This window comes from Labrus mixtus, chromosome 7, assembly GCF_963584025.1.
Source record: "Labrus mixtus chromosome 7, fLabMix1.1, whole genome shotgun sequence".
NCBI lineage: Eukaryota > Metazoa > Chordata > Actinopteri > Labriformes > Labridae > Labrus > Labrus mixtus.
Window position 1 is genome coordinate 8043631 of NC_083618.1, and position 26224 is coordinate 8069854.

Genomic DNA, 26224 nt, shown 5'->3' on the forward strand with positions numbered 1-26224 from the left:
TGAAATTGCAATGTGAATCAACTGGCACAGTGACATAACAATTATGTTTATTTTCCATTACATCACATTCAGAGGTGACATCACTCTCTCCTGGCAAGAACATTGAACAATGAATGAAATCATTAAAGAACATATTTCATGATGACAGCTTTATAAACTTATACAGTAATGCAATGAGTTCCTTATCAAGGTAAACATGCTCTCTCCACTTCCATCCCTCCAGGGTTTAAAGTTAGGGGAGATAAGTGCTGCCCCTTTCCATCATTGAACCTACAACATTACTGGGTGTTGAAATCATTATGCTATAAAAGGTATTTGATTGATGTGTTTATTGGTCAGAAATAACACATGTATTATTGAGCCAGTTTGAAGATATGTATGACCATTAAAGATAGATTAGCATTTTTCTGGCCAAGAAGGCAAAAATGGCATCAACAGAAGCCATTTACAGAATTAAAAAACAATAGTTAAGAAGAGAGATCAGTGTTTCCCCTAGGTTTACAGCGTTGGGGGGATGGGGACAATATAGTGGTAGGGGAAACACTGGAGATCTAATTAAGGCTGGCTAAATGATGCATTTGAAATGAAACTTTAGGGGGAATTATTTGATGACCTGTACATTGTTTTGCCTACATCACCCAGCAAAGTAGCAGGCGAGAACAATAGTCATACAAATCAAACGTGACGTCAGAAATTTTTCTGATCATTACTCAGATATAACTTTTTTTTAATTTCCTGAAAGAGTGGATGATCCCCTTACAGTTCATTGTCTAATAATGTGCCAAGCACAATTTGACTATTGTTGGTCTTCCTGTTGCATGTTTTTTTTTAACCCAGCCTGTTGTACATTGCTTTAAGTATTATAAACATACTATACAGTAATAATAATGATGATAATAATATTCACTTGTTTTGTAGCAGAGGCCTTTTCACCTTTATTGAATTGCATATAATGTCTTCTGATCACTCCAAAAGTGTGTTATTCAAGAGCTCTCCAGTTGACAAAATGATGTTTAGGGTCATTTTTGTCACAGTTCTTTCTCACAAAAGATGTTATTTTAATTAACATTTATTAAGCATAGCTGCCAAAGATGCTTTAGTATGTAATTCTAAATCAGGGCGATCATCAGTGGCCTGGAGGAATGCAAGGGGAAAACATGTAGACCAGGAACTAAAAGATAAAGAGTTACGAGAAAGACGCACAGGGAACTGTGTTGGTGTTACCAGTAGCCTCCTGGGTACCTCGCAGCTTCTTCTGCCAGTTCATTTCATTGAAAAGGTCCTCAGAGCGCAGGAAGAAGTCATTGATCTTACTGCCTTGCTCATCTCGCTCTGTAGTGTAGTAAACACGCAGCTTGGATTCTTGGGTGAGAAACTCACAGATGTTGGGCACGGGAAAGACAATTTGTTCCATAGTGCGATCCAGCCGTACGATCTGGACATATTAACAGAAGCAGCCATCAATTACGTCCATTCGCTCAATGTGGCAAATAAAGCTTTACTCTGCAAGTGTTACAGACAAGTCATTCACACAAAGTACTTATGAATACAAATAGAATGGTTGTTTTCTTAAGAAGCTGATAAACTGAACCAACAACTTTTGTCAGAATGCTTTCAACAATCTGCATTACTTCTTCTTGTCGAGTGCACACAGGAAAACCGTGCAAACATGCCAAAGGGGGCTTGTCATTCTATTCAGAAGCACAAGACTCAAAAGCAGGCCAAGAAAAACACAATCACATGCATCAAGCAAAATGCGATGCCAAATCATGTCTTATGATAGATGTCAGATAGTTTCCAGACATCGTTGGGAAAACCTAACAAAAAAAAAACATACAAAAACAACAACAGCAGATCAGAAATGGCGCCTAATAGTTAGTTATTGGTTCGAACAACTTACCTCAATCTGAGCTGTGTGTTTAGCATAGAACTCAAGAGCCTCATCACCCTCTCCATAGGTGCCCCCGGGCTTTAACATAGCCTGCAGTTCCTTGTTGTGGCGGGCTAACTGAAATTACAACAGAACTCATCTCATGATAACAATTCAATAAAAAAAGATCATGAAAAACACAGTTTCTATTATCAGCAAAAATATTTGCAATATTATTACACACATAAAAAGTTGGGTAGAGCACATGCTATTTGTTCTTTCTTTTCAATTACAAGACTGCAGCATTAAGATCGACAATTTGTGTTGCATAACTGTTACTATTGTTGTTAACCTCAATCGTGGTTGAGCAACACACAGCCTGAGGGCTGAAAAAGAGGAGGTGAAAACAGAATAGCAGGTATCACATGTCTTCAGGAAATCACATGCAGCAACAATAAGTCATTGAAAATGTTCAGCTTTTAACTACATTGTGTGGCTGTGCATTTGCTACAGCATTGTTTAAGGGTGTGGCTGCCTCAACGCTGATGTCATAGATAGTTGGGGGCTTACTTGATGGGCCAAGATGTAGATATTATGACCAACATTCCGTGGAGATGCAGCGTGTTCCTCCTCTCCATCCTCATCCTCCTGGGGCTCCTCCACCTCTATCTCCCCCTGCATGTAGGCCTTTTTGATCACTTCCACCTGCAAAACAATGTGAAACATCAGATAACATCTACTGAAGTCTGTGTAATGATTTGAAAGGTGTGTTACGCACCAGCTCTTTAGGCCTCATATTATACAGTATCCTCTCAGCATTTTCACTGTCATGGCGACTTTCCATGATTGCAAGAAGAAGCTTGGAGGCATTATTCTACAAAAACATGAGAGCAGAGATAAAAGCACAAATATAATTAACTCAGGTTTCATGTTCCTACTTGAAGTTCAACTTCATAAACTCCGGGATCTGTTTATATGTGGGACGATCCAAAGTCAATCAAGTCATGGTAACTTGAAATTTTATCCCGAGGCAACTGGACGCGGTTGCAGTTCTTGAATGCATTGTTAACAATAGATCTTGTCAGAAGTTGACGACAACATTCTACCTTTGCCATGATAGTATTTATTATATAACTTGCTTTCAATTTTCTATTTGATGTTTACATATTAAAAGTCTAAATTTTAGACTATATCATTTTTAAAGGGTTGTCTTCATTGGAATGGTTTACCACAATAACTACAACAAAACATTAAGCTGCAAAAGACTAATAGGATTTTTATGTAACGGCAACTACAAGTGTTTTGAAGTGTTGTTTCCTCTCTAGACCCCAATGAACAAACCAATCATTACTCACTTTGAGTTCCAGCACCAGATCCATCCTCTTCTTGCCAAGGGGGTTGATGTCATTGAGGATTAGAGCGATTATGATGTCAATGCCATTGCATTCATGAGTGGCAATGCAGTTCTGAAGAAACAGATTGGATTAGAGTAAACTAGAGCATACATTGGAGGACAGGAAGCTTTCTTGTTTTAAGCAGTAACAACATAAGCGTGGATTGTACTATAATATTTCATGTTTTCTGATGCAACTTATGTTTTCTTGACATTTTCTGTGAAAAAATATTTGTAGAAGTAACAATAATATGTAGTATTGACCTATAGGCCTGGGTGATAGAACCACAACGATAATTATAGCAATATAATTTTTCTCAGCCATTTCCAGTACTGGCACCGTGCTTCTGTTTGTGAACAGTTCCTCTGTTCAAGTATAGTTTGTCATGTTTTGACAATAAAGGAAAAATTAAACCACAATTAACATTTGGTTTCTTCAACTTTCATTTAGAAACAAAAAATCTGCCTTCAAATTTGAAAGAAATAATGATTTGACATTTACCGTGATAATAATCGATGTCTACTGAACCTTTTATATCCTTTTTTTCCTCCATTTTAGTCATATCGCCCAGCCCTAGACGTGTATTCATGCAATCTGTACAGTAGTCAATTATTCAGAGAAATTATAACTGGCAGTCAAACAAATCTGGTGTCTCACTTACAGGATTTAAGACAGCTTTCCAGATATGAATATCATGTTGAAAAAAATAACAACATTTAATAAACTGATAATTTTTCTTCAGCTGTGCCCTGTACTGATCAATCGTCCTCACATGCTCATATGCTGACGCACCAGGTCATTGTTTTGGCCATACTACATGACTATCGCAATCACAAATTACACTTCACGTTTGGTAAACTGTGTCCCACATCCCAAGAATTAAGAATAGGTTTTAGCAGCCAAATAGTTTCAAGCCAATATATTGATACCATTTATCAACAGCCCATTTTACAAGTTCATAGCAAGAATGTTAAGGTGTTATTTTGCCTCACCATTCTGTTTAAAAGGCTCTGAGGCAGAAGGGGTGGGAAGGTGGGCATTGTCTTTATTTATCTGGTAGCAGAGGTGGTAACAGAGCTGCTTCAAAGTCAGGCTCCTATGCTTGCTTGGCCAGGGGCCTGTTTCTGAAAGAAGGTTCAACAAACCTTCAGTCTATCCCTGAGCTCTGAGTTGATTTACCCACAGGTGGGAAACTCTGAGTTTTCGGTTCCAGGTCAGCTGATTTGAGTTTGTTAAATCAACTCTGAGTAGGCTCAGTCGGTGTTCAGCGCGTGCACCACAACAATAAAAAGCCAACATTAATGGAGCCCCGATTCTACGATTCACCATGGCAACAGGTGAAAAAAGGAGTTCCTTGTACATTAACCATCTCAAAATATATATCAATATCTTAATGTGGCTACAGGCTACGGCGAATATGAACAGGTTTTTAAGAAGGAAAACATAGTAACACTGTTGCAGCGCAGCGGCAAAGGACAGAAAAGTGGTGTAGGAGAAAACAGCTTATGTCAGCAAGTCTATTAATTTAATATTTAATCAGAATTATAATATTGCAGGTCAAAACTGGTGGAAATGTATTTTCATTAAGATGCAATCCAGCAGAAGAAAAGCAAACTTAAAACAGCTCAAAATGAAATATAAGAACAAAATAGGCTCATATATTTCACAAAGTAAAATTCATTCAGAGTCAATTTGAATGTGCATTAACTTTATCCCCAACATAATGCTGTATTCACACACATAGGCTAAATGTCCACTCACCTTTATCCTGTTTAGTTTATTAATAAGCTCTAATTAAATGGACATCTCCCTCAGTAATGCAGCCCCTTTGTCTCGAGGCTCCTAGACTAAAAGACATGCCATGTTCGACATAATAGTTAGTTCTATTCACTGTAGCATTGCCTACCTAACATATCATATTAAAACAACCTGGATTTTTATTCAGACAAACGGTGAATCTTCACTAAAACGCGTGTGATACGGACTGAATGAAAGAATGAGGAAATGAAACGGCGTTTCTGGCTCTGAAAGAGGGCGGAGACTTAGAGAAACTCGGGGTTCACTGAAGAAAACCTGCTTCCGACCAGGTTAGGTTCACACACTCAGTTACCATAGTAACTGACTCAGAGGTAAAGTTACCTCTCTCTCTGGTTTTGAGTGACCTCCCCTTCTGAAACGGAAAACCCAGAGTTTCCCTCATTTCAGGGTTAACTGACTCAGCGTTTGCACAAAACTTGCTCTCTGAAACAGGGCCTCCGCACACTTTTGTAAAGGAGATTCTTAATCACAATGGGGTTCTTCCTGGTTAAATAAGCATTTCTGCAGGATCTTTATTTAAAGATAATAATTCTACAATTCACTTTCTCCAAAGTGACGTACATTAACACCATTAAAACAAAGCACAGTAACTCCAGCATGTCTGCCTATGTCTTTGAACAGGGGCCTGAGTCAAGGATTTGTTTAGTGTAGCACTCCTCTTCTAGCAATGTTTGGGGGAACTGAAAATCAGTTCAAACAGTGATTGCATTTTGCCAGTTAATTGTTAGTCATGTACGTTTTACACTTGCCAAGAAATGACCCCACAGCAGCTGGAACAGAGGATGCCACCAGCATTTGAGAAGAACAAGCACTGCTAATCCATACCAAAGAACAAACAGAGGCAAAATGCCCAGAGTGTGCTGGTGGTGTGACACTGTTGAAAAAAGACAAGCAACTGCATAGCTCTCATAGTGCGACTAAAACCTCCACATGAATAGAGACACACTTGTCATTAAATAACAGTCAAAAAAAGCCAAAAATATGATTTTTGAAAAGAAAAGGTCACTCTCACTTAAACTAAGGAAGACAGGAATTGAATAAAATAAAATAAAAAATGAAGATCCATCCATGAAGTTAAAAGGAAAGGAAAAGGAAAATGCAGATTTTAAGCACTCTGTCAAACAAATTCTTGATCGGGAGCTTTCACACTCATTCTGTGTGTGCACATGTATCACCTGGTTCTCATGACAAGGACCTTGGCAGTACTCAGTCAGGCTCTCCACAGTCTGGTTGATGAGCCCGACGTTCTTCTCATTGATGTAGAGACCCAGCAGACCCAGTCCCCCTGTGGTGCTGCCACAGATACAGTCCAGGAACTGAAGTGTCTCACACACCAGATTATAGTTGTTCTTGTTATTCTGATTGCGCAGAAAGTTCTGGAGATGGATGAAGATAAAACACATGTTAACTGAAGGCATGGCTCTCTGTTTTCAGCACCAATACATCTTTCAGCTACTAGTTATTGTGACATAAGTGCCAAGCTTGATGTTTAGCTAAGGTCTTGAAGGGTTAAAGCAAGCTTATTTGTCCTGGTCTGTAAGGCTGAGGGTCAACATGTACCAGAGGATTCCTCGAGGCTTCTACACAGGAAGTCGAAAACCTCTTTTCCCTGCTTTTACTTTCCTTCTTTGAGTTGAGAAATGAATAAGGTCAGAGTTAAAGGCCTCATTCTGCTTCTTTTTTGTTCAAGATCAGCCAGGAAATTACTTTACGTCGGAACAGCACCATCTCAAAGAATTGATCATCTGTGATGCCAGGCCAGCATTTAATCAATACCTTGCACCTACGCTGGGTCAAAATGGATGAGACTGAGTGATTCAGCACAGAGGCAACTACCATTTAATGAAGGCTGGCCCTGGTTTATGGTGTAAACAGAATCAGTGCAAAAAGGAAGTTATCTGTCTGTGCTACTGTGGCAACCCATTACTAAACGCCAACACACTCCTCATAGTGAAACCAGACCAAGACACAACAGATATAGAAACGGCTGCATCAGGAAGTTCTGCAAATGTTGCCTATTTCCTACCCTGTTTCGTTTCTGTATAACTAAATGTGGTGATAGTAATTCAGAACACAGGTCATGAAATGTCAGCATGTCAAGGCGGTGGGAGAGCGGTGGGGAGGGGGGGGGGAGGGGGGGGTTAAGAAAAACAACACCTTAAAGAGACAACAAGTTGGTGGAATGGCTGACCTGCAGATCTCTGTTGTGGTTCTCACAGAGCAACTGCATCAGGCGTAGGATGGGCTGCATGATGGTGATGATGACGCTCATCTCGCCTTCCTCTTGGCCTTTATCAGCGGTCGGTACTGGAGTTCCTTCAGCGGCTGCTTGATGCTCTTCGGCTTCGACCTCGCGGCGGTAGGTGGTGAAGGCCTTCTTGGTGACAGCAGAGGCCTCCACTAGCTGCTCCTTCACTTCTTCCGTCACCACTGCCACCACCGGCACATCTTTGACTAACCACAGGTATAAGAGACAGACAGTTAGACTCACAAATAAAACTGATTAGTGTCATCATTCATATGTATTCATCATTTTAAGGAAAATATTATCCTTAATATTATCCTGTCTTAATTTAAGAAATATAAGACTTCATAACTCTTAAAAACAAAAACAAATCAAAACCTACAGATACTGTAACAAACACGATAAACTAAATATAAAATGTGGCATTCTTGGAGACTAAATGTAATTTTCACACAAGACAATCAAGGTATATTTATAATGTTATAACTCCTGTTGGTGACCTCAACTCTCGACCTCTCACCTTTCTTGCGTGCTGGCAGGTCTTTGTCCAGAGGCTCCTCATCCTTCTTCTTGCTGCCCAGGTCGCTCGTATTAACCGACACAGTGGCTTTGATTTCCTGCTGAGCCAGTTTCATACGCTCATAAAAGACCTTGAAGAATTTTTCAGACTTGTTGTCCCCCGTTAAGCGATGGAAGAAGGATTTCTGGAGAAAAATGAGAAAGAATGGAAAATTGATGGAGTTTGCACTTTCTTGGAACATTGAAGTGTGTCTTTGCACTTCTGTCCTTCAAAAGATCAGTTGACGCATCGTTTTCTGGTGTCTTCCTGTTACTATGAAGTATGAACTAATGTATTTCAGAATGATTTCTCTTCAAAATTCACCTTGACCAGAAAATAAGCTCTCTTAAAACTTGAAGGGCAAAGGACATTTTTATTAGTACCGTCTTATCCTTTCTTTTTATCATTGTCTTATGCTTGCAGTGCTGAGAGCCAGGGGCGCTGTTAGAAGCAGTTACATAAGACTCCTTTCAGTGACAGGAAAACATGCTGCTCTATGCTCACCTGATTTTACACCATCTGCTCTCTGAACCCTGGTTTTGGCACCCTGAGGACTATGCACTGTGTTAACACATACAAATAAGCAAACAAGAGCGAAAACTGAGTCCAAATTGAGGGTGATCTTGCAGCCAAAAACAAGTCAAACACATTCACTCGTACAGACATAACAACACACTGCAGAGGACACACTACAGTACATGCACTACCACCAGTGTGCATGTGCAACAATGCAAACAAAGGTGAGTCATTACATCACATTTACAAACATAACTGGCCTCACTTGAATTGCAATCGACCAAACGTGTTTGCTTTTATGAGTCTGTCTACTGTACAATGCAAAAACAAAACTTTATGGTGTATGAGGAAAAGGTTTGTGAGGACGAGGTGAGAAACAGAATGCACTACCTGTAGCTCGGCTACAAAAAGGCTGTCTTGTTAAAAAGGCTTGTACTGTATGCATAGGGCTGTTGTTTTTCTGCAACAAGCTCATATGTTCTGTCCCATTTTCTCTCGACAATCCCTCCTTACATAAGACCTGTAATCAGCTGAGTGGTTACAGTGAGGGCACACGGCGCCTCAGCTCTAACACTGTTACATCAGTCCACAGAGGGTGAGCATTGGAGAGAGGAAGAGGGAGAGAGGAAAACCCTGCCCTACTTTTCAGTGCCAGAGCGGCACGAAGTGAGCGTGTGGTGTGAGAGGGAGGGTCCAAAAGTGGTAAAAAGGTAGAATGGTTTGATGCAAGCAGGACTTAACACATTGATTCATTCGAGGGCGGTTTTGAAATCCTGTTATATAACTTCTTTCAGGTTCAGTCCAACTCATGAGTTTCTGAATGACGGGAAAGACATGCAAATAAAGAAATAGCATGCGATTACTGTGCAGGGGACTGACAGGACATTATCTGCTTGGAAAATCTTGAAAAGAAGAAACTTATTTAGAGATAATCTTTGCAGTGTCACCTGACTCAAGTCCTAAGGGACACAGAACACTGAATGCATTTAGATAACCAAAGTTGTTTTCATTCTCTCTTTTATGCAACAGCTCTTCTTGCTTGTTTTTCCAAGATGTTATCATCATGTTGTTGACAAGACAGGGTAATACATTGATTGTGATCTGATTAACAGTGAACAGAAAACTTATGCAAGCTGACGGACTTCTGCAAACAGAGACAACAGCTTGAGAATAGCAGCTTTACAAGATTACCACATTAAACAGAACTCATGGCTATGACCATAAAAACTCAATTTCTTCACCGATACAAATGGATTTAAATTGTCAACACTTATCTCTGGAATATGCAGTAGACAAAAGCTTAAAAACCTCTGTTTGGTTCTGCTCTGTCAAACTTTCTAAAATTAATAACTAGCATCAAATGCATTTTCAGATAGTCACTCTGTTTTAGGATCACACAATTGTTTAAAGGATTTTATAGAACACAAGTTTTTATCTTTAGAGTAGGTAGGTTACACAACATTTGAATAAGCATGGTAAGCACTTTATACTGTAGGAGCATCAATATAGTTATGCAACCAGCTGTATGATTGACTTGTTGATGTGTTCATTAAGCTTGAGAACAACTGTTAAGGTAATTTAGTCCTTTATTTCTCTAATTGCATTCATCTCAGATCTGAGCCAAGTACACAAAAAAAAAATTGTTCAATAGCCAGCAGCTAAGAGTACAGCTCAAGGTCCATACTAGACTTCAGCAGTTAACTGATGCAATTTGATTTTTGTGCTTGTTGTCCCTTTTGATAGCACATCTGATGAAAGATTAACTACAGATTAAACAGGTTAAGAAATCAACCATTTAAAAAAAAATATGTACCAGATTAAGCCCCTAATTCTCAACAATGAATGCTGAGTCACTCTTTAAAAGCAAATGGTCAGTCAGCCACTCAGCCGAAGCTTTCCCTCCGGAGGCAGCTTAGCCCTCTGCGTGTAGCACTACAGAAGCACTAAGCCCCCTGGGAGCTGTGTTGATCCTGCAGCTGTCAGTCATGTTCAGTGCAGCAGGTTAAGGTTGACTCATGATTAATTCTCCTTCTCTACAGATTCAGCATGGTGGCACAGCTGGGCCTCCTTTCTCATTATTCTACGCTTTTACTTTTCTGTATATTCCCTGTCAGCTGCCAACATGGGCCAGTTATGTAAGAGCCTGTTTAAACCACCAGCTCTTTTTTATCCCCCTCCCGCCTCTTCAGCCTGACACCTTGGTGAGTGACAACGCTATCTCTGTGCTCATTGGAGAGCCTCAGAGGCTTACTCTTCAACGCCCAGTGTCTGACGGGCACCACAGAGATCCGCTCTCTGAAGATACAGCTAAAATCCCAGCTAGGAGGTTAAAATTAAAAAGGAAAAACACATGAGTTGGGTTCTCAGACTCTGGGAAGACAACCAGCAAAGCTAGGTCTTAAATGTTTGCAGTGCAACAAAACAAACTGATGCAATCATCTGATGAAAGAGCTGCACAGGGCAAGATTAAAGTAAAGTATGCACCACACTACAACTATAAACGTGATTAAAATCCTCAGCCCAGTTTGTAGTTAAAAGAGAGATGGTATGTTGATGACACTGATGCCTGGAAACTCACTTTGCAGAGACTTTTTAAAGCTTTCCAAGAGGTGGCTGTGAAGTGAACATGAGCTGAGCAGAGTTGGAGGGAGTAAATCATGTTTGGAAGGGGCTGAGGGTAGCAGCGTGCCACAACAAGCCTGTTGAGTAAGAGTGGTGGCACCTGTTTGCTCCTGTGACAGTTACGGATAGGAGGCCATGAAGACAGCGTTGAGTAGCTGGATGGTGGGCTGTGGAGCAGAGCTTCTGAACTTCTTTTCTTACATAATACACATGCATACATACACACTTTCTCTACAAGCTGTTTTTGGAATGTGCTTTCTGGCCTTTTAAGTATATCTAGGAGTGTGTCCGTGTGATTGTGCATGTGCTGATGGGGTTTACGGATGAGTTTGCAAAGGTGTAGTGTAATTCACTAGTTGTTTATTGCTATTTAACGATGAAATACCTGAAGGGTTTGGCAGAATAAGTTATCATTGTCATTCAAATTTAGGCAGGCTGAGATTATTTATAGAAAATGATGTGGGTAAATTAATCCCCGAGGGAAATTTGGTTCACACTCTGTTGTTGACATCTCTCCACTCGGAGAGATGTCAGAGTGGGGCTGCTGCACACTGCTACGCAGGGAGCGCACCAAGGCGATTGGGCGTTCAGTGCCTTGCTCAAGGGCACCTCGGCGGTGCTCGAGAGGACAACTTCCGTATTTTGGTCCGTACTGGAACTTGAACCGGCAACCCTCCGGTTCCCAACACAAGTCCCTACAGACTGAGCTACTGCCGCCCCCAAGAACTAGAGTGTCATATGGCAGAATCTATCAAAAATAGCCATTACGGCTAACACAGGCTCTCATGACTCTATGGTGGGCATGTCAGGTCCATGTGCCAGTTTCTGAAATGCTATTTGTGGCCTGTCAACTTATCAACTGTTTTCAGCCAAGCTACTGTAATACTAATCATACTTGATATTTAATAAAGAACAATTTTAAGTAATTTAAGAAATGAACAACATGTTTGGGACATACAGTCTAAGAAAGTTACGAATCAACCAAACAAATATCATTATTGGGGCTTAATAAAAGGAAAGACAAGTCTTTGATCATCTTTAACTGTTATGCACAGTAAGACGTAATGGTGAGATCTTTTGGCCGGTGTTCTATTGAATAGTGCTACCCATCCAGATGTCCTACCAATGCAGTACAGGTAGCATTACTTGATAGGGGCTAAAAAAGGTTTCATTAAGAGTTTTAAAACATGCTTCCCGTGTCCTTACAGTGCAAATGCAGCGAGTAGTGGTGTTTTAAAATGATTCTGTACTGAGTGCATTATTTCATAGGGGATACCTATAGCCTCTGCTATTGTTCTGTGCTATGGTCAAGCCAGCACATCTCAACAGCACGGGGCAGATAAACAACTCTAGGGAGGGAGCAGTGGTGACCTTTTAAATGAGCTTCACTATTAATAATTTAATATCCAGTTGAAATATGTCCCGACCCATTTCTTTTTGCTAACACATCGGCCATGTCCCTCAAGTCCACCTAGCACAGAGCACTGGGGCACTTTATTCAGTCAGGATCCACGAACAGCTCCTCAAAACATTATACTTGTTTTCCCCCAAAAAAGTGTTGTTGTCTAGGCTGCAACCCTGGATTACCCCACAACAAACAAACAGCTTGGAAAATCTGTGGTCATGTTTTTGTCCTGCTTTTCATTTAGACAACAGAAACCCTTCTGTTCTGAAAAGGGGCAGGCAACGTACGGTTATGTAAGACAGGGAAATGTGGTGCATCTGCTGATAAGTAGTGAATTCACTCTGGCCCATGCATGATCCTCCAACAGAGCTCACTTGTCCATGTACTTTGCCATAGAAGGAGAACTTACTTAAATTCTGTAAACAAGTAGCTTCTTTATTTGTCTTTTATCCCGTTTTTAGCAGAGAAATTGATTTGCGTATTAGGTTATCTTTCTTTAGGGTTCTTTTCTACCAGAAAACAAAAAGAGGGAAAACTGCCTTTTTCACCACTGAATTAAGTGTAGAAATTGAGACATTAGCTGTAGATTCTCTGTTATCAATGTATCTCTTTTACTTCATATAATATATAAAGGTTACTTAGCACATGAAAAGAAAGCCAAGTCCACAAATCAGATGAGCTAATCTGTTGTAGAGAGGCTAAAGGGAGTGGCTTTTCCTCAGGTAGCACTAAAGAATAAGTTCAATCTTTTGAATAACCTGAGGCCTATGGGACGTTGTGCCTTTTACCACCCCTTTACAGGAGAAAACATGACCCAGATGAGAATCAGGTTGGAATGTCAGGAGGCCCATGGCGATGGGCAATACTAACCCAGGAAGAGGGGCAGCAGCAGTTTATGTAACAGGAGTCATGTGAATGCTTTTGTGTACACTCTGGGAGGTCAGGCCTTAGTGGGTTGACTAGGTCTAGGTTGATTCATATGAGGGGTTTGATTGTTAACCATTAATCAATGATGAAACTGGATCGAGCAAGCGAAGTACAGTATACACGTGCTAGAGCTACCTTTAAGTTGATCTCTGATTGGCTAGATGAAATGATATATATATTATTTTAAAGATACTTTGTACCCCAGCACCCGGAGACAATCCACAGTCTATTTCATTACAAGAGCTTGTACAGAATTTGGACAACAATCGATTTTCCCATCGGTAAATCGATGTGGTTAAATTTAAGAAAATCAATACTCAAAATGTTCTTTGGATTTTTCTTGTTAGTCAGAAACTGATCAGCTAGCTTTCTTTCTAGTTATTCAGTCATGTGTTATGATGCACCCCTTCACTTTTTCATCGAAGTATCAGGTTGTAAATCAAGAATTGTTCCATATAAAACCACCTGAATTGGAATCCCAGATTCAACACTATGCCAATAATATTATGCATATGCGAGACAATACACAAGAGCGCACATACACAAAACCAGAATACATGCATATACACATATTGTCGTCCAAGCATGCAAACACAAATGCATGCATACACAAGCACAGAAACACACACCACCCAGCAAAGCTGAAATAATGCAGCAGCTACGTCCCTTCTCGACCTCCTTCCTGGGAGGTTTGCAAAGAGTTGCCTTAGCAACCCCTAGCTGGCTGTGGGGAGGTGATGGTGTGTTTGGCTGCATAGATATGACCTCTACTTTTCTTACTCCCCTCTGTACTCTGCTTGCAACCCAAATCTCACTTTTCCTTTTTTCACAGCTCCAAATGTCAATCAGTTCAAACATGTCAGGTAGCTGTCTGCAGCCAACTGTGAACTCTTGCTCATAAAGAATTTCTCCTTGTCCAGTGTAAGGTCGTACACTGTAACTTCATTTTTCTACTTTGACGGCAGGGGAGGGTAATAACATGAGTTATTCACACCACAACTTCAAACCCCTAAGATAACATCACCTTGTTGAGATTCTGCTCATGCTTCTGTGAAGGGAATAGTTTCACTAGTCCCATTTAATTACAGGCTGGACGTGTGAGTGTTGTACCTCATTTACTCTTCCCACCAAGCCCTCTGTGCACAGTGTGTGCCAAGCCCGCATGAACCCAGTGACTTCCACTTACCTGTATGACCGTGTTGCCACCCTCCAGCAATGCAATGGCCAACAGTATGCTCTCCTGGAAGATCCGGTCGCTGGTAGCATTCATGATGAGGTCAATGACGAGATCAGAAGCACCTTCTTTATCCAAGTGACACTGAACCTCCGCCAAACTCAGCTCCCCTCGACCTCCTACCCCAGAGCTGACCACTATGGGCACACAAGTTAACATGGTTGTTTTCTGATTTCAGACAGTTTACATAATAGATACTCTTCATACAGTCTATGAAGATAACATGCTAGTGAAATTAAATTCAAATAAAGTCTTTAACTATTTCCATTAAGTAAGAGGCTTTTTTTTTTTTTTTTTTTAGAAAGATAGATCTTATCCAGAACATTTTACCCTATGGTGCCACATTTGAACAATCTGTGATAGTTTTATTGTTAGATTTGTCCAACTAATAACACGAATACAGAAAATACATTTCAGGTACAAGACGAAAAGAGCAGAGGCAAACGATATTCAGGAGTTGTTATCACCCTGAACCAAGGGGCAGGATTCAAAATGGGGAAATAGTTGTCCAACCTGGCAGCTGGCAACATGAGATGAGAAAAATGCAGCTGTATAACTTGTTGCAAACTGACACCAACAACTCTTAGATTAAAGCGTTTTACATTACAAAATTTAAACAATTAAATTGGACTGATTATCAGGCTTGATTATTGAGGGATTTTGGGAAAATTAACTCAACTAGCATTGTAAGGACTAAAAATGACATTTTAAGCTACGTGAAAAATGTATAAATACTAATCTCAATTTCCACTGGTGGCATCTTTTTAAAAGTGCAATATAAAAATGTTAAAAACTGTTATTGCACAATAAAAAAAAGAAAAGCCTCAAACTCCCCTCCATTGATTCTTCTAGACAAAGCTTGTCATCAATGGTAGACATGTTTACATTTACATTGCAAGCATTACAAAATTCATAGTATCTTATTATCACTAACAAAAAAAATCTTTATTTCTTAAAGACACAGCAAGATATTTAAATTTGGATAAAAGCGTCTGCTAAGTGAATTGTAGAAAATCTGATATGGGACGTCCAGGACTTTCTGATACGTGTTATAAGTTATGGTTGTCATGTATATCCATTCAGCCACAGAGTCAGAAGTGTCTGTAATCTTTGGAGGTTCTTCAAGTCCTGCTGCTGCTGCTGCTGCTGCTGTCTACTATAATGAGTCAGTGAAGTAGTGGTGAGATAACAGCACCCATCAGAGCCATCTCTGGCTGGGTGAGCCACTGAATCAACAACACATCCCATTCTAGACAGAGCTTGGCTCTCTGGTCGCCTGGCAACAACACGGCCTGCAGTATGTTCAGCAGCAGAGCAGAGGTCCAAGGGCTTAAATGAGTACAAGGCCATGGCTGTGAATAAAATCATATTTATCTCCTTTGTTAGCCATTAGAGATGGAGGAAGAGCCATAGCTGTGACCAGAAACACAAAGTCTCTAGAATAAATAAATGAAATGTCAGTTTTAAAAAATCATATTCCATTGTTGAATTTGATTCTTGATTGACCAAAACTGAGAGATTGATGGATAGAAAAGGGAGTGTATAGTAACTGTTGATGTACCTATCCTTGACCTTCTGTTAATGTTTAATTGTGAAGTAAATGCACATATTCTCTTAAGTTTACTGCTAAAGAAGAACATACTGTGGTCCAGGTGGGCGATACAGACCCATATGAAAGCTTTCTTGTTTTTACTGTGACTTAGTGGAAATAGTTCGTTACATCAGTTATCATGGCAAGTCTTTGTAACCTGTGCATGGGCGTTTATAGATGGCCAGTTGAAGACAGGATACCTCAGCTATTTTACGCCTCGCCTACAATATGTGATGCACGGATGTTGCATGGTGGGGCAAAGTCATTACGGCCCTGATCTGACTAGTAACAGAGGCTTTCTGGTGGGAACGCTCGGGCCATGCGGAACCTCAGAGCTGGTGAAGCGAAACAATGCTGTCTGTTAGTGTGTGTGTGCACGTCTCAGTGTGTGTGTGTGTATGTGAAGCTCCCACGTATTGTGCTTACTCACCCCTGTAATGCAATGTGAATTCAAACACTGTGTCACTAATATTACTTTGTTACGGATGCAATGAGTGAGTAAAAGCCGTAACGACAGCGTAACGTCTTAACAGTGCTGTCAAAGAATCGGAACCTGAAAAGGGTTTGATTTATCCACATGTTTTCCAAGATCACATGAACTCCAATCACTTTTTGGATAAATTGATTGAATTCATTTTGAAATGTAATATTTTGACCAAATGTTTGCAAATGTTTCATGTATTCCAATTTTATTCCATTGTTTGTCTATCGTACAGAGCTTTGAGCTTTGGTTTCATTTGTTTCCTTTTGGTGTATCATTAATACTAAAGAGAAGGATATTGTTCATTCTTTCAAATAAATATCAAGTTTGAATGGCATGAGAAAGATTTCATGTAATTCTTTTTTTATAATTAACCAAATATTTTACAAGCTGCTTTAATGCAGCTCGCAGCTATAAACTATTTTAAGTAATAATTAAAAAAAATGAGCATAACAATATAGACACTGATGATGTTTAGTTACACACAGACCTGTAGGAGATTTTCCCTGAGGTCCAGAAGCAAGTGGACCATTGCTGAAGGGGGTGAGGCTCTCTCTCCTCTGACCAGGTTTGATGTTCCCATAGTATCGATTGACCAGGATCTGCCGCAGAGCTTCGCCCTGTTAGTGAAAATGGATGCTAGTAAAGTTGCCTGGACAAAATTAAGCCCTTTGGGAAAAAACATGAAAATACATATTTATTGTTTTTAGACTACACTTAAAATATCTAATTTAAGCACAATCACACATCTTCTTCTTTGACACTCATCCTCTGGAATCCTCACTCTTGAGAGTCTCAATTCTTGAGTTTTAACATATTCAGTGTTTTCCATATTGGTGGGGATCATTGTTCCAAAGTCACCTACATAGTCCCGTTGGGCCTGACATGTCACAGGCCGTTAAAGAAGAGATGAGAACCCAAATTTAAGACCATCCGTAGATTGGACTCACATGCTACATATTGTAAAACTGATAGGGTAGAAAGTGAGTAGCATGCCGTGAAAGCAAAGGGACTGTGAGGGCATCACAGCAGTTAGTTGTCAAGCATCGCTAAGATGCTGGTCTGGACGAGGCCACAGCAAACCAAACTCAGTACCTACCCTCCTTTGATCATCCAGTTGTTTCTGTGGCTGGTTTGGATCAAGCTCCTTAAAGGTGAGGTAAGTTAGCAGAAAGCGATAAAAAAAAAGTGAGAAAGGAAATTTGGAAAAGAAAATGGAAATAAATTAGGGGTTAACAGTGCAAATTAGTTATTTCACTAGCATGCAGAAAACTGGGTGCAATTGAGATCATGCAGTTAAAAGGGAAGGGGTTGTGTCAGGGAAGATGTGAGTAGAAATCATGCAAAGGCTTCATGCAAAAAGGACAGTTTTTAAGGCACTTTATAGCTATGTAAAATTTCATAATGGAGCTTATTCAAAAAGCTGAATACTTTATGTATCAATATTTTTCTTCAACCTGTAGAAAGCTCTACACTCATGACAGTCTGAATCCTACTGTACATAGTAAACTTCAAATATCCAGTTTTTTGCCTCTTGGTGCATCCCTTATTACAGTCAACGTGGTAAAGGAGCACAAATTATTTACAATGACAAGCTGCCAGAGGGGGAGAAACACAAGCCATGAGGAAAAAAAAGCCCTGCCCGGGTTACATAATACATAATGTACCCGTAAGCTACTGACACACACTGTAAGCACCAATCTGGCACAGAAAAACACCTCACCCATGACAACCCTTCACCCCACTTCCCCCCTTAAAGAAGGTCAGGAAATTGTACTTTGTTAAAAAATCAATGACGGAGGAGGCGCACAAACAACGGCTGATATGCACCATTATTTAAGATCTTAAAAGGGTCAAAAATGCACAGGGAGTCCTTTATAATATGAAATACAACAATGATGGTTGTGACGCTTATCTATTTAGATTAAGAGGAGTTCAAAACTGAACAAAAGTGTAATGGGGTGTAATTAGTATATGAAAGATGATCTTTGATCAGCAGTGACACATATGGGCGGGAGGCGAGGCATTATGGGTCTTAAACACACCTCAGCAGGGACTTCAGGCTCAGGTGGAGGTGCCAGCTGATTGGAAATAAAAGGGTGATGTTAGTCAAAGTTAGAAGATGTTAAATTAAGTGATGTTGCTTCTTCCTCCAAATAGTAGCACCCTCACTAAAAGTGCAACCCAACACGCCTCATGTCCCTGAAAGCTGCTATTTACTGATGCATCTATATGTATCTTACTTTGTACTGCTTACTTAGACTGCAGGCCACATGCACAACTGCACATTATACATTTACAAGACCCCAAGGGGCAGGTACAGAAGAGACCAAGACAAGAACATGTTGCCTTCTGTGACATAACATGGTTATTTAAAATTCCCTCCAACATATTAATTTTGTGTTAAATATGATTTCATGAAGCTACATTTATAAAACTGCATGGTTGATAAACATCAATAACCTACCAAAGGAATAGAGTAGAAACTACAAGAAGAGTATTTCGGACATTACAAGTTTGGCTGCAGACTATAAACCTTTGGCTGCAATGTGTGTTTAGTATTCTGTGGTTCACTGCTCACCTCCTGCAAAAGGGCTGCAGCATATATGCAGAAGGTATGGAAGTGAATGTGACAAACGCAATAACAAACAACCTTAAATGGGCATTTGTGTTCCTCTGTAACTTGTTCATGGAGGTTTATGCTGATTAATTGTGCAACTGGACAGGAATTTCCCTACATCAAGCCCCTTTTACGTCAGCAAATTGAGTTCCACAGAAAAATGGTGATGCATTATTATGCAACTCCATAGCCAATGTGGTTGACTTCATCAAAATGTTTTAACTTTGACTAAAGTTCACTGGCATATTAAAACAAACATCACGCTATGTCTTGTCACCACATTTCTCAAAATCAGTTCCACTATTTATACTGCAAAAAATAAGTAATAATATCTTACACATTTACATTTTCAGACAAATACCAGAACATTTGTGCAAAAACCGACACTATGAAGTATGATTTCTTTCTAGATTTTTGTTACAAAAATATGATGTTCCTCCAAGATTTGGCACCTGGTGTTATGTTGACTGACGTGCACCCTAAGCACCTGAAATAAAACCCAATTTTCACATGGCCATATTCTCTGACTTGTTCTGCCTTGCACTGTAGTAGTAGTAGTTGCACTACTGCTAGTGTCTCCTGAAAGAGATCCCTGGTTAACTTTTACTGTTGATTTCCAGTGAAGGTCAAACATCAGTTGAGTGTTTAAAATTCCAGAAAATGTGAAAAAAAAAAAAAGACAGACATTGCTTGCTCTTATGTAACTGCTTTCTGAGAGCTGGCTGGAGCCCAAGAATCGTGCAGCATTAAGTTAAGGAAACTGGGACAGTGCTGCATGTTGCTGAAGAATGTCTGCACCGCCCCCTGTTGATCAAGAAAAAAACAGGCCAGTGCCTCAGTCTGCAGTAGCAGGCGGAAGCATAAACCAGGACAAGCAGAGTCTATCTGAGGCCGTTTGGAATAGTTAGTGATGGGAGAGGCAGCTAAATGAGTTGCACACTGGCAAAGTTTCAGGAAACCAGTGAGTGTTGAAGGACAAAGCATGGCTGTGAAAGTGAAAGTAATGAGAAAAAACAAAATATTAAAAAAATATGGATAGGGAAGTGGTCACAGAAATACATGAACAAAAAAGGAAGCAGTAAACTCTCTATTCACACAAATGGCAACTGGACTGTATAACTGTGTGGGGCTTGCAACAGATATATATCGTGAGCTTGAAAGTCACAGTCCCTAAGTGCTACACACAGAGACCACCACACTGTCAGAGAAATAAACCCTTATATAACTCTAACTACATGTATGGGTTACGTGCTCACTGCTCCGCACCAGCCTCAGCAAAGCATATTACATCACTGGAGTAAGACAGAGACAACATCTCCACATGACCTCTTCAACCCCCTCATGGTCTCTCCAACAAAGAAGTTCACATGCATGTGAAGGAAAGACAAACACTTGGGAGTGAATGACATGATCAGGTCTGACAATGAGGCAGGCAGTTCTGGTCATGTCTTGTTTCCCCTGGCTCACATTTTATCACGTTTCTATTTCTGGAAGAGTGCGATTACCTCCAATAATGGGGGAGGGCCTCACTGAGCTTTATTCTGTTCTCTCATCACTTTCCCTGGATGCACATTCTCACATTCACAAACACACACACACAAAATACCACAGACTGGGCATGCAACAACTAGACGTATGATTGGGTCTGTCAAACAGCAGTGAAACTGACAGCTGCAGGGAGGGAGGTGCAGTGTGGGTCAGAGAGCAGCAGCAGGCTAAATACTGGGGTTACATAACAGCTATCATGGCAGTTTATCTTGCTGCTGCTGAGAGGAAGTTGGGGTTTTGCTCTGCCTGTCTCCTATCTGAATCTTATGAACAAACATGCATCCAACAGTCAGAGTACTGTAAGCTGTTGTAAATGTGAGTGTGCGCATGAATGAGTGACAAACAGCATGTGCTGCAGGAGTGAGGCATGTGTGCATTCTCATGCATAAGGGAGGAGTCACTGGAACAAAGTCCTGTTCTCACAGAGAACAGCACTGTTTTTGTAGAAGTTGGGGATTTCCATTGCTACAGTAACAAGAAGAATGTATAAGGAGTGAGGGAGGAGTGAAAAAAGGACAGACATAACAGTCAAACACAGTTCCTGTTTCCTCCTCGCAACTCTGGAATGACCCTTGCAAACATTTGCTCCATTTCCATTCAACATCAATATTGGCTTCCCTTGTACTCCTCAAACTCTAGATTAAGTGTCGCCTTGTATTCCAAACTTTAGTGCTTTTCTGTAATCACAAATTATCCATCTCTGAAAATGTGTACATACCGTTAAAGAAAGGTAATTATTTCAATTGAAACTGCAAAAATCATGCAAACATTAAAAATAGTTTTGTAAATCAAAGTCAGTGAGAGGGCCACTTTCTAACACTGAAAATGTTACATGACATAGTTCCCATCGGCAGACGTGATTCTGAAGTTGTCATTGTGATTAATCACTCGAGATAGAATCTAAGTAGCTGGAATTTTGCAACATTTTTTGAAAGCTTAAATAAAAGATGACAAGATAAAAACAAGTTCCAAGATGGATGGAAGTATGAAGTATGGACTATACTTGTTCAGGATCTTTGAGCACTATAAAAAAAACTAGTTTGCTCCTGGTTTTTAAATTGCTTAAAATCTATTATGCAATCTAGAAGCTTTATTCTTCGTTCTTTAAAAACATTGACAAAGAATAAACAAAATGTGACCTTAAAAAATTCCCTTACAAACTCTAAATAGATCTGTGTAGGATTGGTCTCATCTCGTGATATTAGTCATAGTGACATGTGAGATATGGTTCCTCTGTAGTCACACCTATAATTCCTGTGACCACTCATCACAAACAGAAAGAAGAAACCTGTTTCATCCACTTCCTTAAGGCCAAAGATCATGGCCACACAAATATTTTTACAAGATACTCATGCCCCTGTGTTATGAAATATCAGATATGGAGTATCCCCTTCTATATATACACTCACACCTGCTGTTGTAATGTTGGCAAAGGGCTGAGAAGACTATGCCCTCTCGTCACCATCTATCATAAGCGACCATGAGGCATGTAAATTAAGTGACCAAAATATAATTAAGAAAAACAACAACTCCCATAATTATTTTAGAAATGATTATCAAAAGAACCTAGTTGCCTTTACAAAACATGTCTATGGTGACAGATAGGAAGGTGTGATTTAGAAGGTATAAGTCTCTCTTTGGGGACAGGAGAATTAAGTTTAAATAGAAAGGTTTCCAACTGGTAGTTACGAAGAACATCATATGTGATAGTTGGGGTTAAACAAAAAAAGAAGTCCCTCTACGGAATTTTCTCAGGCCAGAAAGTCCCACATAATTTCAGATAAACAGTTTTACCTGGACACAGATTCTGCCACAGGAAACGTGTACCCTTCTGTTTATGACTATTATAGCATGTTAAGAAGGACAAACAACACACTTAAAAAACTATTCACTAAACAAATGACTGTTGAATGCTGATTATATCAGTTAAGTTCATCAATAAGATTTATATTTGTCCTTGAATACTGTATTCTTATAGAGAAAGTTAGCACATGACTATATTCAGGCATAACAGACAAGCACCTTGCATAATGTGAGCTACACATGCTACACTACATTTTCACAATGAGCTGAGGAGAGACTCTTAAACAGGCACACATTAGGGAGGGATGAACTGAGCTACAGACACAGCTGTCAGAGGTGCGAATGGGATGCTGGGAAATGTCTACTTGCAGGACAAGCATGTCTAGGCTGTTAGTGGGAGACAACAAAGATGCACATCTCAATAATAAAAAAAATTATCAACCTCAGCCACATCCATCTCATCATCAAAGGCAATCAGCTGCAAGAGAAAAGGTATAGGGAGCAGAGAGTTAGCAGAGCTTGATTTGTTAGTCAATGCCTGGTCAGAGTGTAAAAGTAGAGGTTTTTTTTAAAACTTGTTAGTGGAAACAGTGAAAGGTTTATATGTTTAAGTAATTTGACTTTATGATATGGTATAATGATAGTTAAAAAAGTTTTTCACATTTGCATGTCAAGAGAATTTCAGGAGGAATGCCCCTGTGATCCTGTTGTTCACACATGCAACTCACAGCAGGAGACAAGGCAACAAAGTCCACATCACAACGCTAGATTAAGAATATTTGTCTTCATATAGCAATGATTTGTTTAGATTGACGGAATCAAAATACCAACAAAAGAAGAACAAACTTGCGAACAGAAAAGATAATGCAGCAGATCTATTATGTGCACGGAGATCGCAACTGTCGCGTGCATAAAGTCGGGAATAAATGTGCCCAACCCCTTCTACTTGCTCAAGATTTATTCTCCAGATTATGTCCTGCTGTGTTCTCACATCAGCTCACTAGGACCTTATGCAGAACAAATACTAGAGGACTGGAAGGAGAAACACTTTTTGCGTCGTCACATGCAGCTCATCCAGGTGACTTGAGGGTTTTTTTCAGATTTGTATTTCCAGTGTGAACAAGGCTTAAGATCAGTGAAGGGTGTTGTTCTGCCTCCCAGTATTGAATTGCTCTTAATTTTTACACTGGGTGCAGATTTATTATTTGGAAGTTGTTAAAGACATAGGTTTACTAGTGATGATAATGTCTTTAAATGATGTTTGATTTGGTCTTCTTGTGCTTGTCTTTTTCATTGTATTTCAAAGAATGCCTTCAATTTTGTGTATTAAAATGTAAAGTTCATTTATAGGTTGACTTTGTTGATGTGAAAACAACCTGACAGAGTTCAAGCAGTCCACTAGATATTACTACAGGTTGTTAGTTTACAAGTAATGTTGTAAAATATTTGAATGACAATGAGTGCATGCTTGTTGTTAATAGCATTAATCATGTTAATATGTGTTACCACTTTTTTTTTAACTTACTAATTAGCAATGTTCTTGTGGAAAGATTCTTTATTTTCATTAAATATGAACCACTGTGCCTAAAATAAAACTAGACACCGCCCTTAGAAGCCATAAACGGTCATGGCTGTAGTGATTTCAAAAGACTTGATAACATCTGTATGGATCTTTTCTGTTTAGCCTCCTGTACAGACTCCAGAGGGCACCAAGCAGAGTTCAGCTTCTGCTTTTATGTTTCTTTTTTTTCAGTCTTGTGTCTTCCAGTAAGTGTGGTGTAGTGGGGAAGGGACACTGTATCCTGGACACGACTAAAAACTAGGGATTGAAAACTGAAACGAGAGGGGACATACCTTCTCCCCATAGCCCCGGTCTTTTGTCATCATTTCCCTTAGAGTCTGCAGTACTTTGATGCAGAGACGCTCCTCATTCTCCTCCAGCAACTGCTTGGTGTGTTTGATCAATCTGGGCAGGAGTGGAGAAAGAAAAATGAGGACATAGTTACTTGTCCATAGTTACATAGTAAAATCTAAATCTCATCTACCAAAACATTGCTGCGGTGAAGTGCAGACCAATGCCTCCAATCTGTCTCAAGCTACTTTTTCACCAACTTACTTGGATATGAATCCACCGCTTTCACATTTCTTGCGAGCCTCGGTGTTCTCAGGGAAGAGCAGCTCTGGGCGGTGCAGAACATCAACAAGCACTGAGAGCTCTGCTTGGACCAGCGGCCTCAGACGGTCCTCCAGCGCTGACACTATGTCCTACAGAGCATAGTCACATACTACCAGAGCTTAGACAAACTCTCCTTTTACAAAACAAAGACTCACTATTGTTTTGTGATTACAAGTTTAAACTAAGACTCAACACTGACACATCTTATGACGATATTGTACATACACTGTACATTAAACACACACACACATCTCAGAGAAATGAAGATTAAAAAATCTAATCTATATCTTAGATCTGTGATTCACTCATTGATTAAAGAAGAATGTAGACTTTTCACACTTTACATTTCAGAACTATGGCAATCCCAGACTTTACAAAATTATGACCATGGTAAGAATGTTAATACTAGGTGCACATTCACCCATTCTTAGACAGTGATGAGTCTGACAACAATGACTTTGCTTTTGGGAGAAACTTGCCAACTGGAGAATTCAGGGTTGGAACTTCCTATCTTCAGATAATAATAATAATAATAATAATAATAATACATTTTATTTGTAATGAACTCCATATTTTTGGAAATAAGTAGACCACATGCTGCATCTCAAGGGCCACAGCGACCTTATTATTCCAATCCAGCTTTTCTCTGCTAATTCCACTATGAATATCTTGCTAGATGTCATATAAAACTATTACATCACAAAGTTCCCTCTATATGGTCTTCTTCAGGCGGTAGTCTTTGAACAATTGGAGCTACACCCTATGTATAGATTGCACACTGATAGGCTAATAGGCACTTTGATGGCAGGTGTGGTTAAAATCCAAAAACAGCCCAAGGTGAAACAACTCTATAACGATCTTCTTTCAAATACATAGTTGAATGTATTTGAACAAATATGTATTCGTCTATAATACATACAAATCTATAAAAATGGCAGTGCCCCCCATGTTTCAGACATTATCACCATATGGTCAATTAAAGATTTAATGATTCTCTTCTCACTAATGACTACCTCACCGGTAATAAAAGAAAATGATGCCTGAGGCACTTTGTCATAAGATATAAGCTGACAATAATTTTACCAATGAAAATGTTTTATCTCACTAGTAAAAATAAATAACACTGCACTGATTCTAATGATAATTAAGAAAGTATTTCATCTAACCTACCTGTAGTCTTTCAATGATGTTTCTGTAGTCTTTGCAGGTAGTCAGTCCAGAGTCTCGTCTGGAAGTGTGCTTTGCAGACAGTCTCCAACTGAGGATGCTCTTCTGCACAACATTATTGGACTTAACAAATAAGTTGTTCACTTGACTGTCCAAGTCCACTGGGATGGCAATGGCTCTGCTTTTAGCTGTGTAAAGGTAAGAATGTAGATGTTAACTTTTTAATACTTTTATCATGTGCCACAATG

The 26224-nt window shown here is 39.7% G+C and overlaps 1 protein-coding gene across 7 annotated transcripts in view; it reads right to left on the bottom strand.

Moving 5' to 3' along the window:
• Window positions 1–26224, bottom strand: part of itpr1b (inositol 1,4,5-trisphosphate receptor, type 1b) — an 83365-nt gene that overhangs the window by 23005 nt on the left and 34136 nt on the right. For 3 of the 7 annotated variants that reach the window (XM_061042504.1, XM_061042503.1, XM_061042502.1), the window contains 13 exons: window positions 25980–26164; window positions 24750–24898; window positions 24488–24599; window positions 17153–17282; window positions 14543–14727; window positions 7848–8031; window positions 7274–7536; window positions 6258–6458; window positions 3226–3336; window positions 2649–2744; window positions 2441–2575; window positions 1901–2008; window positions 1204–1435 (listed from right to left, as the gene is read on the bottom strand). In XM_061042504.1, coding sequence (XP_060898487.1) covers window positions 1204–1435; window positions 1901–2008; window positions 2441–2575; window positions 2649–2744; window positions 3226–3336; window positions 6258–6458; window positions 7274–7536; window positions 7848–8031; window positions 14543–14727; window positions 17153–17282; window positions 24488–24599; window positions 24750–24898; window positions 25980–26164 — 2091 coding nt within the window. Of the gene's footprint in view, window positions 1–1203; window positions 1436–1900; window positions 2009–2440; window positions 2576–2648; window positions 2745–3225; window positions 3337–6257; window positions 6459–7273; window positions 7537–7847; window positions 8032–14542; window positions 14728–17152; window positions 17283–17761; window positions 17810–18707; window positions 18744–23075; window positions 23112–24487; window positions 24600–24749; window positions 24899–25979; window positions 26165–26224 lie in introns of all 7 variants that reach the window. The other 4 variants (XM_061042499.1, XM_061042498.1, XM_061042501.1 and 1 more) reach the window with 2 other exon arrangements.